Source organism: Lutjanus erythropterus, chromosome 3, assembly GCF_056507025.1.
Source record: "Lutjanus erythropterus isolate fLutEry1 chromosome 3, fLutEry1.hap2, whole genome shotgun sequence".
Lineage (NCBI taxonomy): Eukaryota > Metazoa > Chordata > Actinopteri > Lutjaniformes > Lutjanidae > Lutjanus > Lutjanus erythropterus.
Window position 1 is genome coordinate 23792697 of NC_139319.1, and position 14740 is coordinate 23807436.

Below are 14740 nucleotides of genomic sequence, written 5' to 3' on the forward strand. Positions count from 1 at the left end.
GGACTGAGAGACTCGCTGAAGGTACGTTTGTAACTGACCGTTGAGGAGGGTGAAGGGACGGGGGCAGCGGTGTCGTTCATGGATCGGTTCATGGGGCTTGATGGAGGAACCGTGGCTCTGGCACGGCACCGAGTCATGTTTCAAGTTGGCCTAAAAAATCCTGACCACAGAAATTGTGAACAACAGTTCAACTTCTGAATTCATTACTTCATAATTCTCAGTCTTCACATTTTCAGCAACAATTGTCTAACATGTATAATGTGTTTAGAAGAAAAACTCCCCTTTTCCTTTACACAGGCTTTAAGTTTAGTCTCTCTGTCAGCATGTGCAAAGATCACTTCATGGGTGAAATCTTCCAAATGATGACATTTGACTATCTTTCAAAATTCAGCCAATGATGTGCTCTGAAGCAAATAAGTACTTTTCAGGAGCCAATCAGATTTCAGCTGGGGCCATGGGCCCTTTGGCCTCTGTTGGCCACTTTGTCATCTCCCGTGACTGTACATGCCTTTGAACATCTTTTAGATTAAAACAGCTCCCTCTGGATATCCTGGAAGTTGAAATAACCTACAACCCCAATTTCAAAAAACTTGGGACACTACATAAATTCTGAATAAAAACAGAATGTAACAATTTGCGAATCCTTTTTGACTTACACTCAGTTGAATACAGTACAGCTGTGCTGTGTAATACTTAAAAGCACCTGTTTGGAAGATTCCACAGGTAAACAGGTTCACTGGTAACAGGTGACAGTATCATATGAGGGAGGGGGATTCTCGAAGGCTTAGTTATTCACAAGCAATGATGAATTGAGGTTCACCACTTTGTGAAAAACTTTGTGGACAAATAGTCCAACAGTTTAAGAACATTTCTCAACACAAAACTGCAAAGAATTTAGGGATTTCACCATCTATAATCCATAATATCATTAAACAACTCAGAGAATCCAGAGAAATCTCTGCACGCAAGGAGCAAGGCTGAGAAAAAAAACAGTGAATGAGCATGACCTTTGACCCCTCATTCTGCACTGCATTAAAAACCAACATGATTGTGCAGAGGATAATTAAGAAAGAAAAAAGTAAGTTAACACAGTACATCTACAGATGTACAAATGTACAAATGGGGGGGGGGGGGGGGGGTGTTAGTGCCCATGGTTAACTTTCATATCTGTGAACATAACATTAATGTTGAAAGGTACATTGGAAACAATTCCATTTTCAAAACTTCAACAATTAGTGTCCTCAGTTCTTAAACACTGACTGAATGTTGTTAAAAGAAAAAGTGATTTGACACAGTGATAAACATGCCCTTCTCACAACTTTTTTTTGGAAGATGTTGCAGGTATCAAAGTCAGGTGTATATTTTCAAAAAACAAGGAAGTTTATCAGTTTGAACATTAATATCATGTGTTTGGACTGCCCTGTTTTGAATATAGGTTTAAAAGGTTTCGCACATCATTGCATTCTGTTTTTATTCACATTTTACACATCGTCCCAACTTTTTTGTGATGTGGATTGATTAGAAACAACAAGAAAGGGGAGAAAAAAATCAGTTACAGAGAAGATGCCCATAGCCTTGTTTATTGGTAGTTTATTACTGTACATACACCTGCTCGAGTCATATGTACATATATCTTTCTCTCCCCCAAACACACAAATGCACAAACTCTTGTGCACACACACACACACACACACACACAAAACACTCCAGATTATATAAAAAGGACTCATTTTCTGTGCAGGGTTCAATCACAGTTTGAGATCTACAAACATTTGCATCTGCATACACCGTGCACATACACACATACTCACACACACAAAACAAATATCTGCATATGGCCTTATGCCTTGATTTACATAGAACTGACCACAATGAAAAATGTAGAAAAGTGACTGATGAACCAATAGGCAGCCCAGTGGTAATCAAGTGAATTTGGGTCTTTTAACATACAAACCAAAACCATGTTTGAGCTCTGTGGGTCTGTAGAGTATGTGCTTCCTTTACTATCTAAACAGGAAGACCACAGGAAGGGTAGTTGTCTTTTTCTTAGGGGCATGTTTCAGTTAAAAACGAAACTCCAAATGCATCATTTTACATTTATTCAAGTAATGTGTGATCTGTGTGGTATGCCTGACCCCCTGGTGTAACCTCGGAACATAACTGACAGTGAATTTTCCAATGCTACATTTTGTGGTTTATCTGGTATAATCCCCTGAGTGTGACCCATACAATCACCAGAGCTGAGTGACCTAAAACTGGCTTTGTTTAATCTCAATCCCAGGATGTTTTTTCTTCTATAAATCAAGAGGTGTGCTGAGAGGGAAAAACTAAACCAAGACCGTATTTTAAAGGACCATCTTTTCCTGTTCTGCACTTTCTCCTACTTGTTAACAAATCGTTTAATGTTTCATTACACTGAGATGTGCTTTGTGATGTGATTTATATTGTGTTGATAGTTTTTTAAAGTCTTAGCCTTTATCAAGAAGGACTGCTACTTAGCTAGATTACTGATCTAAACTGAGCCTGGAACAAGTCTTTTTACTTGAACCTGCATTAAATGACATGGCATCACCTTATAAAGTTGATGGCGCAAACTTGTTAGAGAACAGTTGCCCATTAACATATCCAGTAGATATGATCATTCATTTGGAGTCGTGTTTCTGGCCACCTCATGGATGCAAGTCTATTTTTTTTTTACACTAACTGAACCAGAACAGTAAGCGCCTGATCAGACAGAGTGCAGTTTTGGCAGCGAGAGCCATCTTTTTCCGGTTGTCTTCTACTGGCAGTTTGGCATTATGCACACTGCTAATGCACCCCTGGGTGTCTCAAGTGCCTTGTGTTTTTTACAGGAGCGCCCCGAACACTTCAAGTTGGATAAACCTCAACTCAGAGCAGCAGAGTGCCCAATGTCATCAGCACTTGTTCCCCATTGTCCAACCGGATTAATTAAGAGATGGGCTCACTGTGGTGGTGAAATAACAACCATGGAGGACAAATTGCTGGTGGCTGTTGCTTGATACCTGGAGCTGTATGTTTCTACCAACCATAATTACTCTGACTTGAATACAGAAAAGCAGCCTGGAGGCAAATTTGTGCAGTACTTGAGATTTCAGATAAGTTAGTTTAATTTATTTGAGCCATTTAAGCTATTAAGCTAACATTAGCTCACTTTCACGATCTCTCGCTGTGTGCAGCCCTGTAATAATTTCCTCTCCTTCTGAGGGTCTCATCGACCCACACAGATCTGTTTCCCCTTGTCAAGTGCAGTACTTGAAAACAGCCTGTCACCCTTAATCAGAGCCAGTGCCCTCCGCCTGTCTATTTTTTATGCAGATATTTAGTTAGCTACTCATCTACCAACCAGAATGTTAACTTCTAGCTAACCACAATAAAAAGGTACAGATCTGAGTGTACATTTCAGTAAATTCAAGGTTAGGCTAAGAACAGGTGATTCATAGTTGCCTTGCAACAATTTTAAAAAAGCGAACTGCTTCGCTGTTTTTTCAAACAAAAGCTTCAACAAAAAAGGCAGGGCAGCACACCTCGCCTTTTGTAACCTGCCAGACCAGCTCTGTCTGATCGTGTCTTCATGCCGAAAAAAAAAAACAAACCCCAATGAGCTGAAATATACTAACACAGTACGTAGCGCTGAGAACTGCACAGCTGGGTGATCATTCTCTATAGGTTCATAATTATAACTAACCCGTTGAGCATTACGTAGTAATTTTAGATTGTTAATATAAAAATACTGATGAGTACAGCTTTAAGTCCACATTCCTGATTTGGGAGGAGTCTGGTTTGTGCAGTTATCACACTAACTTAAGTAACCCTGCTTCATGATATTACAACCCTGGTATTATTATAACACTCCCGGTCACCCCAGAACTCTGAATGAGTTAGATTATGTGAAAAACAGAGGAACTTTCTCAGAGCCACATCCTTAACTTGAACACTCATGTAAGTGAGCCAAGGTCAGCAGATAAGGAAGAGAGGCCATGTGAAGGTGTTAAGGACAAAGCTATTGTGTGCTTTAGTGTTGACACATGACCGTAAAGACAAAAAGGAAACAACCATGGCATACCTTTGCAAATAAACAACTGAGGCCTATTTCACAAATGCACATATTATATGTGCACTCACGCATTTATAAATAACTACAACAAAAGTAACAAAGATCGGTTATGGCAAAAAGAAATGCGTCACAGAAAGAACCCTGCTTTACAGAGTAAAGAGTATCTCTTCATGTCTGATTTGTCTCTTTTTTTTTTGCTTGTTTCTCTCTCAGACACACATAGACACGCACACACAACAGCGAACAGTTTTGCGAGCATTGACTGCCTCTCTTTCAAAACAGTTAACAAAATTTGAGATACTAAAAAAAAAAGAGAGAAAAAAAAGGTTTCTTCTCTTCATCACCAGTGGCTTTCTTTCCAGGTTACTTGTTCCACTGTGACTCAGAAGTAGTTGCTAGGCAGCCAGCCCATCACCTGGACACACATAACGTTGAAAACAAACTGTCCCAGGTAAACTATGTGGCATAAAGACCCATTCATACCACGGAGAGTACAGTCAGAGTGTGTGATTGTCTCTGGGTTAGGATGATGCACAGTGAAGTGTGCAGAGATATGAAAGGAGGCGAGGGGATAAGGATGTCTGGTAGTCAATAAGATGAGTGACATTATTGAGTTCCGATGTTCTGGCCACTGGCCCGACATGTTCCTGTAAGACTCGGCTGGCTGCTGCAGAGTTGATTTGGATGAAGGTTCCTTTGGAGTTCCATGTTTGTTGCCTCCACAGCCTCTAGAAATGACCTACAGTTTGAGCACCAAACCAACTGTTACAAAAGCACTGGGGTGTAATTCTTTTTTTTTTTTTTGTTTGCGGCTGAAGTTGGCGGGTGACAGTAGGTAATGTGAAAGTGTTTCATCATGGTCTGACTGTGCCATGTGCTTACATTAGGGAACATACACGTGATAAAATTCCAGTTGTATCTCACAATTTGAGAGTCCAGTCTCCAGCTTTGGGTCCAAAATTCATAATGCTGCCCATGGCTGGTGCTCCCCTGACATCACGCAGGCTGGTGCCGGTCAACATGGCTTGACAGTGTGCCAGCTCGCCCCTAAGGTCATGGTTCAAGGGTGAATTCACTCCAAAAGTTTCTGAGTGTTGAATTTGCTGGATTTGTAAACAAGGGTGTAGGAAAAAAGCTATGTATGGGAAAACGGGGGAGGATCAATGCTACCCTGTAAACAAAAGAATTGGGAGTATTTGGGGAAGGGTAATTATTCTGGGGCTTGACAACCATTGTGATGCAGCAGTGGAGGTTTGAGATCAGCCGCAGAGTCAGGCTAGTCCGGTCTGAAGATGGGGATCTTAGGTAAGAACTCTATTAGGATTACCTGCAGGGGACAAGAGAAAAATCTGTTACTGTGAGATAATTCAGATTTTATAAGACTTTATAGCAATATCAGATTTATTGTTGTAGAAGTGTTTTCTTTAATGATTTACTGATATGATTGGAGAGACTACTTTCAGTCATTTTAAACACTCCCATATATGCAGTGGTGTCACAGTAGCTAATATTGTGGGCCAAAGCAGGACAACTAAAAACTGCATTTAGAAACTTGACAGGACAGAGGAAACTCTCGAGAGGAAACAATGAAATAATTAAGGAAACTGCGTCTCTCTTAATGGGGAGACTCTTCAACCTATTTCCCACCTGCTATACATCCACTATTAACCAAAATGTTTATTTTTATGACCCAGTCTGCTTGATCTATTCTGTTGTAACTGCAGTCTGCACATCATTACTCTGCCAGGGTCCTGACGCAGAGGGCTGTGGCACTGAACTGCATGGAACAATCAAACATATTCAGTCACACATTCCACTGCAGATTCCTATGTAACGTGAACATCATCATTCTGCTGTTGGCCCTGGAAATGTTGCCATGGAGGACAAAATGATTGCATGATATATTTCCAGTAATACAATCTTTCCTCATAATACAGAGATATACTTGTTTTTAACTACGGCATTGGTTTATGCAACATACTTGTCCCTATACAAATAAATCAAATAAATATTAAAATAAATACTCTGACTGGCCTTTCTGTATTGTGTATTATCATCTCACCACAACAGATACTTACATATTCCATCATGTTGTTGGTTTCACACTTCCTTTTGCTTAGTCGCCAATGCAAACACAACTGCAAACAGAATGCAACAGACATCAGACATTTTATAACATGTCCTTACAAGGTACACTATTGATTAGGGCTGCAGCTATCGATTCTTTTAGTAATCAAATAATCTATTGATTATTCTGGCGATTAATCAAGTTATCTTGTGTTATATTGTGTGTTCCACAATTTTTTCTATAACATTACTTTTGCTTTATTTAAGAGCTATGGTAACATACAAAAGAGAAAATAAGACAGGTCTCTTAAATGAACAACTATAAATTGCCAAAGTAAAAGTACAAAGTAAAGTAACTTTACTGTTACTGTAGTACCCTGCTTTGTACTTTTTACTGAAGTACAAAAGTAAAGGTATTAATGTCTGCAACCACAAACAGAAAATGTAGGTCACTCTTTTAACCAAAACAGTCACCAGAGTGCTTTGTTAACTTGTTAAAATCACAACATTTTTCTTCAGGAGCAGGATGCCCACAGACCTCCAGAGGACAGGGGACTGGTTTACCAACATGTCACCTATTTCTCCTCTTACGAGTTTGAAGGTCTGTATTTAGTCATCATAAAGGACATCATAAAGAATACCATTACAGAACAATACAAATGTTTTTAATTTTTCAAAAAAGGAAACAATTACATGCAAGATTTTTACTTGTAATTAAGTATTTTTACATTGTGGTTTTAAAGGATCTGAGTTCTTTTTCCATCACAACAGGTCAGTGATCAGTGTTTCAGTGACTCTCTGTGGCTCAGTGAATACAGGACTGTCACATAAAAAACATCTGCACCACAACATGATTTTCTACTTTTGGAGCTGCACACCTTTCTTGGTCATGTATAGAAGGGAACTCTTTATTTGCAAAACTCTTGCAAGATTTGCATCCGTTGTTTCTGGTAAAATACTCAAACTTGCGCGATCTTTTGCGGGTCTAGGGTTCCCTTTTAGGTACTACCCTCTCTGTGTCTCTGTCAAACTAATGACAGCATGATGTTATACTCTGCAGTGTTTCACACACAGTGACTTTATTTGTGTGGACACCCAGGTATAGTTTGTGACCAATTTTGGCCTTTTTATTTTTCTAATCAGTCCAAGAGGCCAACAGCAGACGCAATTGATTAGTGATCACTCTGTCCTCCTCCCCCTCCCTCACCTGTTCACTCTGCTCTGAGAAGGTCTGACAGTTTCTGACGGAGAAACACAGACTCTCCTGTTTAATATATAGGCCTCCTCATACAGTTGTTTAATCTTATAAGTGCAGCTGGTTGGTGTCGATGTCATTCACCATGACATTAGTTTGGACTACTTTAATGAACTCTGTCATTAAGAACAAGTCTCTTCCACATGCAGCTTCTCTGCTGCTGTGAAAACTGAATTGCAGGTGAATTTATAAGTGGAGTGACTTTATAAAACATCCTGCAGTTGAAAAAAGTCAGTAAGGGAAATGCAATGACCTCGCTCTGTGTGTACTGTATGTATACGTATGGAGTAGCTTGCATTGACTTAAAAGAGGAGAGGTGCTGAAGCCCTGTGATAACAAAGTACATCAAAACTTATACGTCAGAGCTTATCAATACTCTGGTCTTAAATAATTCAGCTGTTTAATACCAAATTGCACTCCCCACCCCTATGTGTGAAACACAGGTGTTTATTTAAATGAGGCTCCGAGGCAAAAAATTAGCCTCAAGGCATTTTTGCAATCGAATTACTTGAGTTACTCGAGGTATTGTTTCAGCCCTACTATTTATACACACATATTCATGCTTTCATTCCTCACCTTGTGGTAAAGTCTGCTGTTCTCCCACTCCAGAAGTTTCTCTATAGATCTTCTTGTCTGGAAGGCCAACAGTGGCATTAGATGATATTCAAAAAATTTCCACATAATCAACACATTGACCTTTTCCTTTTTTTTTTTTTGTGATGCAACATGCATGAGTATCTCACCCTCTTGCTGAGGCAGATGACAGGCCACAAACTGAAGCCCAGTGTGCAACAGCAGCAGAGGCAGCCACACAGGAGCCACCGCACATTCACTGGCAGCGTCTTTCTCAGGCAGCTGTTTACACGGTTGATACTGGCTTTGAATTCCTCTGGTGCCACCTGAAGAAGTGAACAGATGTTATATAGTTAATGTATTAACATCTAATCTTAGATGACAGGTTGGAATGCTGCATTTAATCTGTACCACAGAAAAGTAAGCTGTGTTTTGTAGCAATTTTAATAATAAAATTAAGTAATATATGTTGACTGTTGTCAAGAATATAGGGTAAATCTTGTTGTGATGCAAATGTCATAGTTAATATGTACTAATAACAACAAAACACTTACCTTTCCCGTAAGTGCTGAAGGAAATTCTGACTCAAATTTGTTACTAAGCCCAAACCTGAGGGAGTGAGGGGAAAAGGAGTAGATTATTATATATAAGCAGACATTATCTCTCTTAATAATAATTAATAATCAACTTTATATCCAGGCCTCCTGTGAGACAACATTTTACTCCATTTAGTAAAAGGTGAAACTGCTGAGCCAAGCAGGTATCATGAGTAACTTATTACTGTTCAAATTGAATATGCGTCAGGATAAACCTCCTGAGATGTACCATATTGTTTTCAAGGAAGCCCCATAACAAAGACACATTGTTATAGTGTTGTAACAGAAACAAAGTGATATTTAATATAAAATATGTAAGAGATGTTTAAGATGATAGATAGTTGTGTTAGACACTCAAAACCCCAAGTAAATCTTTGTACCTTGGTCCTGCATCAAAGTAAAGGTGTAATATACAGAAAGAGCCCATTGAGACCGCTGATGACTCAATACCTTTCTCTAACCCCTTTCACAAATGCAGTCTATCCATTAAATGTTAAGAAACATTTCCTGCATGGGGTCATGTGTTAATTGGGCCAGGAATTGATATCCAGGGAAATCTGTATCTCCACTTTCCTTCAAAACCTAGTAACATTTCAGGGAAAATGCCTGTATGGCAGAGTTATGAATGAAAGCAGTAACACTGCAGGGACAAACTCATAAAGGGTTACATCGTTCTGACAGTGCAGACTCAGGGAAGACAGAAAGACACCCGATAAATATGCATTATGTACACTCTGCTAATTGTATCTGCCACTCACTGCTGAAGGTACAAAACACAACGAAAAACACATCTTTTTTCTTAGAGCTGTTGAATATAAACTGAATTTCAGTCAAAGAGCAGCTTCATTTGCCATCATGAATGAAGGCTATGTTACAATTAAATTAAATTAAAATTCCCTGCCACACCCCCCCCATTGCCTGTCAGTTGTCACTAATCTTGCACCCCCACATTTAAATATAACTAGGTGCCTGATTACCACTGTCTACTGGACTGGCCTTTGCCCTGTCTATTCCAGCATTACTTTGTGTGAAAAAGTGCAAGACTGAAATGTTACCGAAAGAAGCGAGTATGAATAGTAAAAAATAACTAACAGTGTCTGAAAACTGGGAACTATGTGTGAAAAAGGCTACTGTCTATCCTAGGTTACATTACACAGGCACATGTGTAACTAGCAGCCAAGGTGGCTGACAAGTAATAAAGGGGACCTCATCACCAATTTAGTATCAAATAGGTGTGAGAAAGAGCAGTGAACAGAATCAACATGATAATTTGTTAATTTGAGTAAATAATTATTTACTCAAATTAACAAATTATCATAAAAAAATGTTATTTTATGCTCACTTCAGGCTAAACACTGTATTGCAACAACCTGGAAGAGCACAGAAGCACCTACAGCTGGACTCTGGTTAAAAGGGATCTCTAGCTGCTTAGCCATGGAAAAGCTGACTTATGCTACCAAAGGGAAAATACAGAAGTTTTTTAAAATATGGGGACATTTTATTAAATATCTTGAAAATCAGCAACCAAGGTGTTCGCTGAGCGCTTGATAATGAGGAAACCGCAATGAAATCTTAATTTAGTATATTTTTTATTTATTTATTTATTTTTTTTTGTCTTGTTTTGTTTTGTTGGAGTATCTCTAAGTTTACTTACTGTTAACACACTGCTTTAAGCCTCCAGCTAACCCTCTGAGGGCTCTTCACTGTCTGACTGGACTGGACACAACATCCAGTAAATTCAATTCCTACTGTTACAACGACTTTATGTTGATATCTTGTTGGACAGAGATTGTCTCTCACTAACATACTGGGGGAACAATTTAGTCATATGAACCAGTTAATAATTTTAGGATTAAATTCAAATTTACAGGCATGATTTAGCAAAATCTGACATAATGAAGGGAGTCTGATCTTGTGTTTCAGTCCCGAAATTGTAGAACCAATAACAGGGACAAACAATCTTGACTTGAAAATTGCTAACATTAACAATACATCACATTACGTTGTATACAATCATGTTTTACATTCCATAATCATGTCATTGTACTATTTTATTTACTTATTTCATGTACTTTGCACTTTCATCTGTTCTAAATGTTTTTTTTCAAATGTTATTTTATCAGCAGTCATACAGTATATAAAACCTTAGCTCACATATAGTTTATGTCATTACCTTACATGAATTTTACTTGAATTGTACATGCTTTGTATGAACTTAATTTTTCTATCCATACTGTACTCTGATATCTGAACTTATTTCTTCTTTTCACTTTGCACTTCGTCTATGTACCAGCCCAGGGGTTTTAGATAGTTTGCTCTAATGCTCCTAATTCTGTATTTAATGGTGTAGGAATTTGAGGGTTTGTTTTGTTAGCGTTAATTCTTGTTAAGTAAATCTTTTAACATGCAAAGCACTTTGTTCTTAAGTTTGAAAGGTGCTGTACAAATATTATTATTGTCATTATTATTATTATAGATACAAGGTACATATTTATTAGGCCATGTAACGCTGTTTATGCTAAATCGAAAGTTTAATCAGCCACTCCTCGTCTGCTCGTACAGTTAGCTCGATGCTAACTTAGCAGCCAGCTGGCTGCGCTGCGCTAGGTCACAAGCGATGGCTAACTCAGCTAGCAGCCAGTTACCCACGGAGACCGCAGCAGCTAGTCATTTCCCGTTAACGGTAGACTCCTCTCTCTGTTCCCGTAACCGTCGCCCGTTGCTTACACAGTGACGTGGCCGGACCCTCGCACCACCACCGGGTCCGGAGCGTACTTGAGAAGCTGCTCCTCCGCGGCCCTGTCCTCGTCCTCCTCTTCCTCCTCCTCCTCTTCGTAGATCTCATCAAAGTCCTCCATCATCGCACGGCTCGGCCTCGCGCTTCCCGGGACAGACACCGGGAGAGACACGATGCCGACGAACAGCGAAACCTTACCGAGAAAAGAGTACAAAGAGAGCCGTGAAAACAACCACACAAAATTTCAGCCCGTCCGGGAGACGATACACTTCACATCGTTCAGTTCAGCAGCTCCGAAACAAAACATCAACATCCGCCGCAGTAACTGTACGACACCGGAAGGGGGACAGACGTGCTTACGTTCGATTTTTTTTTTTTTCAGACCCAAATGGTTGTGTGTAGAAGGGAACCCTAGAAAGATCTCGCGAGAGTGTTTTAAACCCAAACCATTATCTTTCCCCTTAGTGTTCTCTACCTCTAAACCTACTCAGACTTTAACAACAGCGTTGTCGCATTATAAACTATTATTAAGTATTATTAATTTGTACAAGGTGCACGAAATAGAAACTTAAACGCATACAAGTATCGCGAGAGTTTGACAAATCAAAGGTTCCCTTCTACACAGTAACAATTGTAAAATTGTACTTAGTACACAGCTCAACCTGAAACGGTAACCGTTTTTGTTAAAATGGACAGTTCACTTAGAATTCCAAAATTCTTAATTCTTTAAACTTAAATATATATTATACATTTTATTTATTTATTTATTACAAGGTACCTCTTGAGGTGAATGAAGAAAGCCAAACCGGAAGTTGGGTAAATTCACCTTCAAATTACGACATGAACAGTGGCAAGAACTTACATTTAGCCTTCCTTTTAATCCTACAGGATGTGGAAATCTGCGTTTTGTAATCCTGATTCACATGTAGCTTACATACATTAATTTTCTGCACAGTTATTGTGACTTTCACACAAATTTTGACATGGTGTGTCAATGCGTGTTTTCTTTTGAAGGGTTTGAGCAGAAGTTGTCTGTCGGTGCTCAGACTAGCCTTAAACGCTGCGTGAAAGATACTTCCGTCAATTGCGATTAAGCAAGTCATGTAAGTGATGCTGTAAAATGATCTCTCGATGACTCTAAACGTGAAATTCATACATGAACGTCTACAGCAACCCGAGAGGTTTAAAGTAGCTATCAGCTAAAAGCAGTCTGAATAGGATAGTAACGTTATTTCCTGTTAAGAGTGAAAACAACTGAACCACAGTCGGTTACCTGGTCAACTTTTTGTTTCAGTTTATTTGCAGTGGAGGAAGTTATTTGGCAAGATGGCACGAACCGAGCACTTGAAAATGATCTTTCAGATTTTCAAAGACGTGGCTCCTGTCCCTACAAGCGGTGTTTTAACAGTGGTACTTTTATCGTGTGCTTTGTTTGGAATCCAAACATATTTCAACTTCACCCAGGGTATCCTCAGTGTCGGTGCCTCTGTTTTTCAAGATGGACACCTCCACAGACTCATGACGTACCCTTTTTACCACCAAACCTCTGTTCAGCTCCTCCTGAGCATCATGGCCCTGTCATTTCTCGGTGGCAGTTTGGAGAAGGGCTTTGGTACGGTCCGCTTCCTGTTCCTGTTCCTGCTGCTGTCCACCACCACAGGCTTCTTTTACAGCTTCGTAGATCTCATGCAAGCAGAAAGCAGCAACCAAAGTCCCACAGAGGGTCTGCTCCCTGTGTCCCTGGCATGTGTGGCTCTAACTACCATGCACACAAAAATGGCTAGAGGGTTCCTGTGTGGAGTAAGTTTCCCCACCATGGCTCTCCCCTGGGTGTTACTCCTCATCACCACCGCTCTCGTCCCTCACAGTGTGCTCCCCTGTAACATCATAGCCATCCTGGTTGGGGTGATGTTTGGGAAAGGATGGTTCTCTCGTGTGGACTTGTCTGAGGCCAGGGCGGGAGTGCTGGAGAAGATGATGCCTTTCAGGTTGCTGAGGAGAATCAGCAGGGGTATGTTTGTCCCTGCTTCCACAGAAGAGCGGAGGAAGACCCTCCTTCCACAGATCAATCCAGCACCTGGGTCGTATCCAGTCCAGGCTTACGCTCCACTGTCCAGCATCAATGCTGCTGACACCACGGGCAAGTACTACGAAGGCTGGCCGAGTTCGACCAGTGCTCTGCCCAATCCACCAGCACCACCTCCTGCCAGTACTCATGGACACGGTTCAGCACAAAACATTGGACTAAGTCATGGACACAGTCATGGACACAGTCATGGACACAGCTGTGGCCACAACCACAGTCATGGTCATAGTCATGGTTATTAATTTGAGTGTTTTACAACATTCCAACTATACAGATAGGCCTTATGCTCTCAAAACTACTAGGATGCAAAAGTATGTTTTTTGTCTGCGGGTAAATGGCAAATGAATGTTCAAATCTCACCAATCACTAAACAGATTACCATTGTTTTTTTGGCTGGTGAGTGAAGGAAATCTACCAGCCACTTGTTAAGTTAACTAACATTTGGCTGGTGCTAAGTTTGTGCACTGAATACTGCTCTATTTATTCACTGTTAAACACCTGCAGCATCACTTCTCATTGGATTGTGTTGTCTACAGTGTCACATGCTTGATTTTACAGTAGGCCTCTACAGTGTTTGTGGAGTGTCTGCCAGCATGTAGGAATATTCATCATTTCTCTGAATGTTTGACTATTATGGGTGACTTTTGTACATAAATTTAAAAGTTTACTTCTTTTGTACCTTTTTACATTTTACTGTAAAACTGTCTTTTGTACCATTTCTTACCGTATTTCTGTAAATGAATTTGTACAAAACCTAAAAAGTCTCTTGAAAAAAAAAAGCCTGATTTACATATTAGAAACTTTTTAAGGGCTGTGTCAACATCTTGGCCTGTATTTAAATCATGTGCAGGATAACAGATTAAATCTTATCACATGAACTGTGAACATATGCATATTGGTTTAAAGCTCCCAAAACATTATTGAACTAGAAAAAAAGAAATGTTTTGACCCCATCAGGTCTTCATTTGGAATAAAAACAGAAACTGATCTGGTTAAAACTGATCAAACAAAAAATATTCAATACAGGCCTCAAGATATACTAACAAAACTCAAAAAAGTTGCTACAAAGTTTTAAGAATTAAGAGATTTTAAGTGCAAAGTATTTAAATATACTTAAAGACCCTCCCCAGGCATGATTTAGGACATAAAAATAGCTTGGAATATTGTTACAATAATATATTTTGATCACTGGACCATGGCATCAGTTTTGTGCCTATATGCTGTCTTTTAGTCCATTTTTCACATTAAGACACAAGGATGAAACATTTATTTTTCTTTTCCAGTCAAGGTTTAGGAGCTTTAATCATCTGCAGTTTCCTTCAATTAGTTCAACTATAAATCTAGTTGGTAT

At 39.5% G+C, this 14740-nt stretch overlaps 2 protein-coding genes across 3 annotated transcripts; one reads left to right on the forward strand and one right to left on the reverse strand.

The window, feature by feature from the left end:
- Nucleotides 1-4001: 4001 nt before the first annotated feature.
- chic2 (cysteine-rich hydrophobic domain 2) lies at nt 4002-11801 on the reverse strand. 2 transcript variants are annotated; one of them, XM_084715496.1, is made up of 6 exons: nt 11294-11801; nt 8525-8579; nt 8141-8296; nt 7974-8030; nt 6154-6213; nt 4002-5402 (listed from the first exon to the last, which is right to left on the reverse strand). In XM_084715496.1, exons 1-6 carry the CDS (start codon nt 11425-11427, stop codon nt 5352-5354), a joined length of 513 nt encoding a protein of 170 aa, XP_084571622.1. In that variant the 5' UTR covers nt 11428-11801; the 3' UTR covers nt 4002-5351. The 2 variants fall into 2 exon arrangements, with proteins under 2 accessions (XP_084571622.1, XP_084571623.1); XM_084715497.1 differs by lacking the exon at nt 11294-11801 and adding an exon at nt 8672-9647 and having other exon boundaries at nt 8525-8633.
- A 270-nt stretch (nt 11802-12071) lies between these two features.
- Nucleotides 12072-14244, forward strand: rhbdd2 (rhomboid domain containing 2). Its single transcript, XM_084715498.1, has 2 exons — nt 12072-12119; nt 12768-14244. Exon 2 carries the CDS (start codon nt 12822-12824, stop codon nt 13629-13631), a length of 810 nt encoding a protein of 269 aa, XP_084571624.1. The 5' UTR covers nt 12072-12119; nt 12768-12821; the 3' UTR covers nt 13632-14244.
- Nucleotides 14245-14740: the final 496 nt, after the last annotated feature.